This window comes from Ranitomeya imitator, chromosome 2 (assembly GCF_032444005.1).
Source record: "Ranitomeya imitator isolate aRanImi1 chromosome 2, aRanImi1.pri, whole genome shotgun sequence".
NCBI lineage: Eukaryota > Metazoa > Chordata > Amphibia > Anura > Dendrobatidae > Ranitomeya > Ranitomeya imitator.
Genome location: NC_091283.1, coordinates 11,992,281 through 12,004,917, shown reverse-complemented (window position 1 = coordinate 12,004,917; position 12,637 = coordinate 11,992,281). Strand labels below are relative to the sequence as shown.

Here is a 12,637-nt window from a genome sequence, read left to right as displayed (position 1 = left end):
CATATCACAGACCACCAATCTCATCACAGACCACCAATCTCATCATAGACCATCAAAATCATCACAAACCACCAATCTCATCACAGGCCACCAATCTTATCACAGACCACCAATCTCATCACAGACCATCGAAATCATCACAGACCAACGATCTCATCACAGACCAACGATCTCATCACAGACCACTGATCTAATCACAGACCAACGATCTCATCACAGACAAACGATCTCATCCTAGAGCACCAATCTCATCCCAGACCACCAATCATATCACAGACCACCAATCTCATCACATACCACCAATCTCATCATAGACCATCAAAATCATCACAAACCACCAATCTCATCACAGACCACCAATCTCATCACAGCCACCAATCTCTTCACAGACCACCAATCTCTTCACAGACCACCAATCTCATCACAGACAAATGATCTCATCCTAGAGCACCGATCTCATCCCAGACCACCAATCATATCACAGACTACCAATCTCATCATAGACCATCAAAATCATCACAAACCACCAATCTCATCACAGGCCACCAATCTCATCACAGACCACCAATCTCATCACAGACCATCGAAATCATCACAGACCAACGATCTCATCACAGACCACTGATCTAATCACAGACCAACGATCTCATTAAGGTACCTTCACACATAACGATATTGTTAACGATATCGTTGCTATTTGTGACGTAGCAACGATATCGTTAATGAAATCGTTATGTGTGACAGCGACCAACGATCAGGCCCCTGCTGAGAGATCGTTGGTCGCTGAATAAAGTCCAGAGCTTTATTTTGTCGCTGGACTCCTGCTGACATCGCTGGATCGGCGTGTGTGACACCGATCCAGCGATGTCTTCACTGGTAACCAGGGTAAACATCGGGTAACTAAGCGCAGGGCCGCGCTTAGTAACCCGATGTTTACCCTGGTTACCATGCTAAAAGTAAAAAAAAACAAACACTAGATACTTACCTACAGCCGTCTGTCCTCCAGCGCTGTGCTCTGCACTCCTCCTGTACTGGCTGTGAGCCGGAAAGCAGAGCGGTGACGTCACCGCTCTGCTTTCCGGCTCACAGCCAGTACAGGAGGAGAGCAGAGAAGCAGAGCGCAGCGCTGGAGGACAGACAGCTGTAGGTAAGTATCTAGTGTTTGTTTTTTTTTACTTTTAGCATGGTAACCAGAGTAAACATCGGGTTACTAAGCGCGGCCCTGCGCTTAGTTACCCGATGTTTACCCTGGTTACCGGCATCGTTGGTCGCTGGAGAGCGGTTGTGTGACAGCTCTCCAGCGACCAAACAGCGACGCTGCAGCGATCCGGATCGTTGTCGGTATCGCTGCAGCGTCGCTTAATGTGAAGGGGCCTTTACAGACAAACGATCTCATCCTAGAGCACCAATCTCATCCCAGACCACCAATCATATCACAGACCACCAATCTCATCACAGACCACCAATCTCATCATAGACCATCAAAATCATCACAAACCACCAATCTCATCACAGGCCACCAATCTCATCACAGACCATCAAAATCATCACAGGCCAACAATCTCATCACAGACCACCAATCTCTTCACAGACCACCAATCTCATCACAGACCACCAATCTCATAACAGACCATCAAAATCATCACAGGCCAACAATCTCATCACAGGCCACTGATCTAATCACAGACCAACGATCTCATCACAGACAAACGATCTCATCCTAGAGCACCGATCTCATCCCAGACCACCAATCATATCACAGACCACCAATCTCATCACAGACCACCAATCTCATCATAGACCATCAAAATCATCACAAACCACCAATCTCATCACAGGCCACCAATCTCATCACAGACCACCAATCTCATCACAGACCATCGAAATCATCACAGATCAACGATCTCATCACAGACCAACGATCTCATCACAGACCACTGATCTAATCACAGACCAACGATCTCATCACAGACAAACAATCTCATCCTAGAGCACCAATCTCATCCCAGACCACCAATCATATCACAGACCACCAATCTCATCACAGACCACCAATCTCATCACAGACCATCAAAATCATCACAGGCCAACAATCTCATCACAGACCACCAATCTCATCACAGCCACCAATCTCATCACAGACCACCAATCTCTTCACAGACCACCAATCTCATCACAGACAAATGATCTCATCCTAGAGCACCGATCTCATCCCAGACCACCAATCATATCACAGACTACCAATCTCATCATAGACCATCAAAATCATCACAAACCACCAATCTCATCACAGGCCACCAATCTCATCACAGACCACCAATCTCATCACAGACCATCAAAATCACAGGTCAACAATCTCATCACAGACCACCAATTTAATCACAGACCACCAATCTCATCATAGACCATCAAAATCATCACAAACCACCAATCTCATCACAGGCCACCAATCTCATCACAGACCATCAATCTCATCACAGACCATCGAAATCATCACAGACCAACGATCTCATCACAGACCACTGATCTAATTCACAGACCAACGATCTCATCACAGATCACCAATCATATCACAGACCACCAATCTCATCATAGACCATCAAAATCATCACAAACCACCAATCTCATCACAGGCCACCAATCTCATCACAGACCATCAATCTCATCACAGACCATCGAAATCATCACAGACCAACGATCTCATCACAGACCACTGATCTAATTCACAGACCAACGATCTCATCACAGATCACCAATCATATCACAGACCAACGATCTCATCACAGGCTACAGATATCATCAGAGGCCACAGATCTCAACACAGGCCACAGATCTCACGATAGACCACCGATCTCACCACAGATCACCGATTTCACCACAGACCACTGATTTCACCACAGACCACAGATCTCACCACAGACCACCGTTCTCACCACAGACCACCAATCTTATCAAAGAACAGCGATCTCACCACAGACCACCCATCTCATCAAAGATCACTGATCTCACCACAGACCACCAATCTCATCACAGACCACCGATATCACCACAGACCACCGATATCAGCACAGACCACCAATCATGTCACAGACCACCGGCCTTTTCACAGACCATTATTTATGAGAACAGCAACAGCTGTTGATACACTTTGGTGCACCGGTTGGATGAATGGGAATAATTCCCTCTGCTCTTACATAAAGCAGCAGATTTGTGCATTATTTCGCCAGTCTGAAAATGTTACATAATTGGACATCGTTTGCTCTCAGGTTAATGTGGACATCTACAGGCTGTCCTACTCTTCTATAGGAGAGAAAAGGTGGTCATCCTGCTTTACATAAGAATATATTTCTCTATGATGTGTTGCTTTCATTGAATCAGACCCTTTCCATGCTAACAATCCCTCTCCATTGCTTTTTCCATCTTCTCCTGTCGAAATGGTTTCTTGCAGAATTACATCTTCTAAATTATGTCACTGAGACGCCTCCATTTGACCCCTTGGGTAAGTTAAACCAATAATTCCCTTACCTGCTATGGCTGAAACCCTTTGCTTGGCCTTAGTTCAGTTTCCGAGCATCCTATCCCCCCCCATGGCTTCATGTCCCTTGGCTGATTCGAGCACCGCCGCCCCTCCGTCATCGGCATAACTCTGCTACCTTCCCGCTAGGCCGACAGTACTGCTTGTGTCATTATTGAGGAATACTTCAGGAATGAAAGCCACTTCTGGCAGCGCAGAACGTTGTATTGGCCCAGCTAGATAAGAATTCATGTATAAGCCGTGTTGTGGAAATACAGCATCCAGCTCAGTCATGATACAATTAAGGTAATTTGCGTAATTGTCTGCTAATTGTCGCTTGTTCTGTAATGAGAAGAAAACCTACAGAGTTGTACCGGCGCCTGGTTAACATCCAAAATCTGTCACTCGTCATTGTTTTAGTGGCCTTTCAGATACACTTATGGTACATAATGTATATATAATGTATACTGGTTAATGAAGATTGGAAAATGAGGTATCACTTTGATGAAATCAGTTGACATATGGACATCTTCGATTAGAACGATCTAGTTTCAGTGTAGACAAACACTAAGAGCACCAGCATGGCGTTGCATGGACTTTTGGAGCCCCATAGAAGATAAAACAATGCTAAGTGACTCTGTAGCCAATTGGGGGTCAAACATGACCAGTGTCAGGGCGTCACTGTGCATGATGGCCTGTGGCTCCAGGTCCTATTGATTGTGCACACTACGATGCACCTTTCAAGGTAAAAATCTCAAGAGGTGAAATTTTGCATGGAGTTTTGGAGCCCAATAGAAGATAATACAATGCTAAGTGACTCCATAGCCGATTGGGGGTCAAACATGACCAGTGTCAGGGCATCACTGTGCATGATGGCCTGTGGCTCCAGGTATTGATTGTGCCCACTATGTTGCACCTTTCAAGGTAAAAATCTCAAGAGGTGAAATTTTGCATGGACTTTTGGAGCCCAATAGAAGATAAGACAATGCTAAGTCACTCCGTAGCTGATTGGGGGTCAAACATGACCAGTGTCAGGGCGTCACTGTGCATGATGGCCTGTGGCTCCAGGTCCTATTGATTGTGCACACTACGATGCACCTTTCAAGGTAAAAATCTCAAGAGGTGAAATTTTGCATGGACTTTTGGAGCCCAATAGAAGATAAGACAATGCTAAGTGACTCTGTAGCCAATTGGGGGTCAAACATGACCAGTGTCAGGGCGTCACTGTGCATGATGGCCTGTGGCTCCAGGTCCTATTGATCGTGCACACTACGATGCACCTTTGAAGGTAAAAATCTCAAGAGGTGAAATTTTGCATGGACTTTTGCAACACTTTTCATCTTCGTAAAAGAATGTTATGACGTTTTCGGCATGCAGCTCCAACGCAGACTTATGCGTTTCCATAGTTTTTGGCAGCAAGTTTTCCAAGCAAGGCATTACGCCATTGCAATACCTTGTCTTCTTCTCATAGAGCAGTCTGGTGACTTCTCTTTTGCAGCCGTCTTCTTCCATTGCTTCATGTCCAGTTCTGATGACCATATGTCCACTCTGGTCACTTTTGTTGGTGGATAGGAGAATCCATCATTGTCGCTATGACCAGTGTTCAGCTACATAGCCCCAGACACATAGCGAGCGAACATGCTCTGCAAGTGCTGACACTATTTTATCATGGCGCAGTAGGAAATTTTTGCTTTTGAGGTTCATTCACAGGAACATTAAGCAAAGGAGCTTGGACATCCATGATCTTATTGCTTTTCCATGGTCCCGATTTGAATTTTGGGAAGACTCCACAAGAACCGTCACTTAGATATCACAAGTTGCCTCTCATTGCAGTTGCTCAGATCTTCCCCTATTTCTTGCTTCCAACATGTCGACAAGAGCTGACAGTTCACTTGCTGCGGCCCAATATGATCCCTCCTCTTTATATAATCAGTGGTTTTCCAGTTTTGGCTGATATTTTTTAACGAGCCTTACATTGGTTTCCAATGATGAATGGTCCTGGGTAGAGTTGAGCGACCTTGACCTTTTTAGAGTCGAGCCGGGTTTTGCGAAACCCGACTATGTCCAAAGTCGGGTCGAGTGAAATCGGCCGATTATGACGTAAAGTCGGGATCGACCGAAACACGAAACCCAATGCAAGTCAATGGGGCAGCATAGTCGGCAGTGAGTGGGGGCCAGGAAAACACCTAGAGTGGCCATTTTAATGTCAAAACCATCCATTCTTCTTAATGAAGCTTGTCAAGCGTAATTTACCTTATAATAATTGGAAGGCATTTGAAATTGGGGGTCATTTGGCTAAAGTTGTGGGGGGTAGGGCTGGTTCAAGTAATTAGTGGGCCCAGGAAATCTGGACCACGTCACGGCAGTGGAGCAGGGAGAGGTAAGTATTTCAACTTTGCAAGTGCTGTGAACCTGAGCAAGCAGGGGGGGCCCACTCGTTGGCATTGGCACTGGCACAGGGCCCCTCAAAGTACAGCGGTGTGTTTGCACGGCGGGGGCGCCTCCCACCGGCAGCAACACTTTTGCGTACTATGAGAGGCCCTGTGCCAGTGACGTCGCCAACTAGTATTCCTCCCCCCACCTGATGAAGGAACCTGCACTTTCATCTGCACCTTCCTCTTTGTCCCCGTGTAAGGTGGTATGGTATGCGGGAAGAGCAACCTGACTTTCAGCAGGGTCACAATGTTGTTGTGTAGCGTGCACGGGGAATGTTGCGTTATGGGTCAATGTACCAGCAGACTCATCTATCACTGGCTGGGCAATGGGCACGATGAAGTGGAAACACAGATATAGGCCCAAAGAAGAAAGTGGGCTAAATGCAGTTCAAAATTGGTAACACAGGAATAACCAGGGGGCATTGCAGTGGAGGACAACTGGAATGAGAGGCTGACACAGAGAGTAGGGCCAAATCAGTAAGTAGTCGAAATGCAGTTCAAAATTGGCAACCGTAGTAAACAGGCGGCACAGCTTTGTTCAGTGGAGGAGAACAGCAAGGAGTGGCAGACACCGATAGTAGGCCCCAAACCAACTAGTACGCCAAATGCAGTTGTTCCATTTAACCACAATTTAATGAGAGCCTGAAGATAGAAGCTCAGGAAAGGCAACCTGGGGAACACCTTGGAGTGTAACACACCATCTCTCTCCACCCCATACCCATTTTGTATGGCCTAATGCAGTGTACTTTTCTACAACTACTAAACGAGAGTCGGAAGACCGAAGCAATGGCAAGGAAACCTGGGGAACACCTTAGAGTGTAACACACCCTCTCTCTACACCCCATACCCAATTTGAAGGCCTAATGCAGTGTAGTTTCCAAGAACTACTAAACGAGAGCCGGAAGATCGAAGCTCAGGAAAGGCAACCTGGGGAACACCTTGGAGTGTAACACACCCTCTCGCTACACCCCATACCCAATTTGAAGGCCTAATGCAGCGTAGTTTCCAACAACTACTAAACGAGAGCCGGAAGATCGAAGCTCAGGAAAGGCAACCTGGGGAACACCTTGGAGTGTAACACACCCTCTCTCTACACCCCATACCCAATTTGAAGGCCTAATGCAGTGTAGTTTCCAAGAACTACTAAACGAGAGCCGGAAGATCGAAGCTCAGGAAAGGCAACCTGGGGAACACCTTGGAGTGTAACACACCCTCTCGCTACACCCCATACCCAATTTGAAGGCCTAATGCAGCGTAGTTTCCAACAACTACTAAACGAGAGCCGGAAGATCGAAGCTCAGGAAAGGCAACCTGGGGAACACCTTGGAGTGGAACACACCATCTCTCTACACCCCATACCCAATTTGAAGGCCTAATGCAGAGTAGTTTCCAAGAACTACTAAACGAGAGCCGGAAGATCGAAGCTCAGGAAAGGCAACCTGGGGAACACCTTGGAGTGTAACACAACGTCTCTCTACACGACGGAAGGGCTGATTCTTAGGAAGGAAGGCTGTTGGAAATAAGCATTGCGCGTCCGAGGGTGATTATATTCTTATTAGGTATATACTCACCCTCGGACGCGCCCTGCTTCTTTATTTGGAATGAATGTTTATTTGCAATGTGGTGTTGACTTTCTCTATTATTTTGGTAATTAATGATTTTATTATTTTCATTATTTTGCATCTTCTCGGCAATAATATAAAGAAGACGCGACAGGACAACACTCGGTGGATGCCATATGTGTGTTTTCAATTTAAAAAAACTTTCAGTTAACTACTTGCAGGAGAAAGTAATTGTAGCTGGTGGCCATTTTTAGTACTGTACCAGATTAGAGTTGTGTGTTTGTTTTTAATGTTAAAATGTCTGCATTTGATATCTCACCAGTATTTTCTTTTTTATAAGCAAAATACTTATTTTTATATTTTCTGATGTTGGTTCCAGGGGTACACGGCCAGCAGTGCCCTGGTCAGTGTAGTAGTAGTTGAAAGAATGGACCGCAGACAGGCATCGAAGGCCTAAAATAATAACACATGGCTGTAGGCAATTTTAAATTGGTTCCAGGGGTACACGGACAGCAGTGGTGTGGTCAGTGGAGGCCTAGTGGAAGGAGTGACCGCAGACAGGCATCGAAGGCCTAAAATAATAACACATGGCTGTAGGCAATTTTAAATTGGTTCCAGGGGTACACGGACAGCAGTGGTGTGGTCAGTGGAGGCCTAGTGGAAGGAGTGACCGCAGACAGGCATCGAAGGCCTAAAATAATAACACATGGCTGTAGGCAATTTTAAATTGGTTCCAGGGGTACACGGGCAGCAGTGACCTGGTCAGTGTAGTAGTAGTTGAAAGAATGGACCGCAGACAGGCATCGAAGGCCTAAAATAAAAAAATTGGGCTGGCTGTAGGCAATTTTAAATTGGTTCCAGGGGTACACGGGCAGCAGTGACCTGGTCAGTGTAGTAGTAGTTGAAAGAATGGACCGCAGACAGGCATCGAAGGCCTAACATAACAAACTTGGGCTGGCTGTAGGCACTTTTAAATTGGTTCCAGGGGTACACGGGCAGCAGTGGTCTGGTCAGTGGAAGTCTAGTGGAAGGAGTGACCGCAGACAGGCATCGAAGGCCTAAAATAATAACACATGGCTGTAGGCAATTTTAAATTGGTTCCAGGGGTACACGGACAGCAGTGGTGTGGTCAGTGGAGGCCTAGTGGAAGGAGTGACCGCAGACAGGCATCGAAGGCCTAAAATAATAACACATGGCTGTAGGCAATTTTAAATTGGTTCCAGGGGTACACGGACAGCAGTGGTGTGGTCAGTGGAGGCCTAGTGGAAGGAGTGACCGCAGACAGGCATCGAAGGCCTAAAATAATAACACATGGCTGTAGGCAATTTTAAATTGGTTCCAGGGGTACACGGGCAGCAGTGACCTGGTCAGTGTAGTAGTAGTTGAAAGAATGGACCGCAGACAGGCATCGAAGGCCTAAAATAAAAAAATTGGGCTGGCTGTAGGCAATTTTAAATTGGTTCCAGGGGTACACGGGCAGCAGTGACCTGGTCAGTGTAGTAGTAGTTGAAAGAATGGACCGCAGACAGGCATCGAAGGCCTAACATAACAAACTTGGGCTGGCTGTAGGCACTTTTAAATTGGTTCCAGGGGTACACGGGCAGCAGTGGTCTGGTCAGTGGAAGTCTAGTGGAAGGAGTGACCGCAGACAGGCATCGAAGGCCTAAAATAATAACACATGGCTGTAGGCAATTTTAAATTGGTTCCAGGGGTACACGGACAGCAGTGGTGTGGTCAGTGGAGGCCTAGTGGAAGGAGTGACCGCAGACAGGCATCGAAGGCCTAAAATAATAACACATGGCTGTAGGCAATTTTAAATTGGTTCCAGGGGTACACGGGCAGCAGTGACCTGGTCAGTGTAGTAGTAGTTGAAAGAATGGACCGCAGACAGGCATCGAAGGCCTAAAATAAAAAAATTGGGCTGGCTGTAGGCAATTTTAAATTGGTTCCAGGGGTACACGGGCAGCAGTGACCTGGTCAGTGTAGTAGTAGTTGAAAGAATGGACCGCAGACAGGCATCGAAGGCCTAACATAACAAACTTGGGCTGGCTGTAGGCACTTTTAAATTGGTTCCAGGGGTACACGGGCAGCAGTGGTCTGGTCAGTGGAAGTCTAGTGGAAGGAGTGACCGCAGACAGGCATCGAAGGCCTAAAATAATAACACATGGCTGTAGGCAATTTTAAATTGGTTCCAGGGGTACACGGACAGCAGTGGTGTGGTCAGTGGAGGCCTAGTGGAAGGAGTGACCGCAGACAGGCATCGAAGGCCTAAAATAATAACACATGGCTGTAGGCAATTTTAAATTGGTTCCAGGGGTACACGGGCAGCAGTGACCTGGTCAGTGTAGTAGTAGTTGAAAGAATGGACCGCAGACAGGCATCGAAGGCCTAAAATAATAACACATGGCTGTAGGCAATTTTAAATTGGTTCCAGGGGTACACGGACAGCAGTGGTGTGGTCAGTGGAGGCCTAGTGGAAGGAGTGACCGCAGACAGGCATCGAAGGCCTAAAATAATAACACATGGCTGTAGGCAATTTTAAATTGGTTCCAGGGGTACACGGACAGCAGTGGTGTGGTCAGTGGAGGCCTAGTGGAAGGAGTGACCGCAGACAGGCATCGAAGGCCTAAAATAATAACACATGGCTGTAGGCAATTTTAAATTGGTTCCAGGGGTACACGGACAGCAGTGGTGTGGTCAGTGGAGGCCTAGTGGAAGGAGTGACCGCAGACAGGCATCGAAGGCCTAAAATAATAACACATGGCTGTAGGCAATTTTAAATTGGTTCCAGGGGTACACGGGCAGCAGTGACCTGGTCAGTGTAGTAGTAGTTGAAAGAATGGACCGCAGACAGGCATCGAAGGCCTAAAATAAAAAAATTGGGCTGGCTGTAGGCAATTTTAAATTGGTTCCAGGGGTACACGGGCAGCAGTGACCTGGTCAGTGTAGTAGTAGTTGAAAGAATGGACCGCAGACAGGCATCGAAGGCCTAACATAACAAACTTGGGCTGGCTGTAGGCACTTTTAAATTGGTTCCAGGGGTACACGGGCAGCAGTGGTCTGGTCAGTGGAAGTCTAGTGGAAGGAGTGACCGCAGACAGGCATCGAAGGCCTAAAATAATAACACATGGCTGTAGGCAATTTTAAATTGGTTCCAGGGGTACACGGACAGCAGTGGTGTGGTCAGTGGAGGCCTAGTGGAAGGAGTGACCGCAGACAGGCATCGAAGGCCTAAAATAATAACACATGGCTGTAGGCAATTTTAAATTGGTTCCAGGGGTACACGGACAGCAGTGGTGTGGTCAGTGGAGGCCTAGTGGAAGGAGTGACCGCAGACAGGCATCGAAGGCCTAAAATAATAACACATGGCTGTAGGCACTTTTAAATTGGTTCCAGGGGTACACGGGCAGCAGTGGTCTGGTCAGTGGAAGTCTAGTGGAAGGAGTGACCGCAGACAGGCTTCGAAGGCCTAACATAACAAAATTGGGCTGGCTGTAGGCACTTTAAATTGGTTCCAGGGGTACATGGGCAGCAGTGTATGGTCAGTGGAAGTCTAGTGGAAGGAGTGACGGCAGACAGTCTTCGAAGGCCTAACATAACAAAATTGGGCTGACTGTAGGCACTTTTAAATTGGTTCCAGGGTAACACGGCCAGCAGTGGCCTGGTCAGTGTAGTAGTTGTAGAAAGAAGGGACCGCAGACAGGCTTCGAAGGCCTAACATAACAAAAATGTCAAAACAATGGTATTGTCAGTGCCAGGCATTGAAGGATGTCAGCGGCTAGACTACACATTGGTGAAGCTGTGAGAGATAATTTTGCTAGTGGTAGAGCACTGTTTGAGCTGGGGGGGGGAACTGTCTTGTGGCCGGCGGTACAGGCACAGGGCCCCTCATATTACAACGGTGTGTCTGACGTTGGGTGCGCACCACCACCGCCAGAGACACTTTATTGTACTATGAGGGACCCAGTGGCAGTGCCGTCGACCAAAAGCGGCCACACCCACCTCTTCAGACAAACAGCACTCTCAAGGGTCCAAGCGCAAAGTGGCGATAGCACGGCCCCGTGTGGGGAGTTTGGCCATTTCGTGAGGTGGAAACATGTCGTATGCTGGACAATCAGGTGAAGAAAATTACGAGATTGGAAAAGTCATTCAGAATAGTCCACAGGCAAGACCTTTTCATAGGAAAGCTAGGTGTCAGCCGGGCAGGGTGGGGCAAAAGATTTTGAAATCCAGTTGTGGTTCATTTTAATGAAGGTTAGATCATCTACATTTTGGGTAGCCAGACGAGTCCTTTTTTCTGTTAGTATTGAACCTGCAGCACTGAATACTCTTTCTGATAGGACACTAGCTGCCGGGCAAGCAAGCTCCTGCAATGCATATTCTGCCAATTCTGGCCAGGTGTCTAATTTGGATGCCCAGTAATCAAATGGGAATGACGGTTGAGGGAGAACGTCGATAAGGGATGAAAAATAGTTTGTAACCATACTGGACAAATGTTGTCTCCTGTCACTTTGAATTGATGCTGCAGTACCTGTCCTGTCTGCGGTCATAGAAAAATCACTCCACAACCTGGTCAGAAAACCCCTCTGTCCAACGCCACTTCTGATTTCTGCCCCTCTAACACCTCTGGTCTGCTGGCCCCTGGAGCTCGTGTGAGAACGATCACGGGCGCTGTGTGCAGGGAATGCCAGAAGCAAACGGTCAACAAGAGTTGATTGTTTTGTTGCTAATATTAGTTCCAAGTTCTCATGTGGCATAATATTTTGCAATTTGCCTTTATAGCGAGGATCAAGGAGGCAGGCCAACCAGTAATCGTCATCGTTCATCATTTTTGTAATGCGTGTGTCCCTTTTGAGGATACGCAAGGCATAATCCGCCATGTGGGCCAAAGTTCCCGTTGTCAAATCTGCGGTTGTGCTTGGTTGAGGGGCAGTTGCAGGCAAATCTACGTCACTTGTGTCCCTCAAAAAACCAGAACCCGGCCTTGCCACGCCACCAATTTCCCGTGCCCCCGGGAAAGCTTCCTCATTAAAAATATACTCATCCCCATCATCCTCCTCATCCTCCACCTCCTCTTCGCCCGGTACCTCGTCATGTACACTGCCCTGACCAGACAATCGCTGACT

The 12,637-nt window shown here is 47.2% G+C and overlaps 1 protein-coding gene across 2 annotated transcripts in view; it reads left to right on the top strand.

The window, feature by feature from the left end:
• PCDH11X (protocadherin 11 X-linked) overlaps window positions 1–12,637 on the top strand; it is a 1,941,173-nt gene that overhangs the window by 1,912,270 nt on the left and 16,266 nt on the right. The window contains exon 6 of one of the 2 annotated variants that reach the window (XM_069746097.1): window positions 3,449–3,499. The exons of the other annotated variant lie outside the window; for it this stretch is intronic. Coding sequence (XP_069602198.1) covers window positions 3,449–3,499 — 51 coding nt within the window. The remainder of the gene's footprint in view (window positions 1–3,448; window positions 3,500–12,637) is intronic. 2 annotated transcript variants of the gene reach the window in all.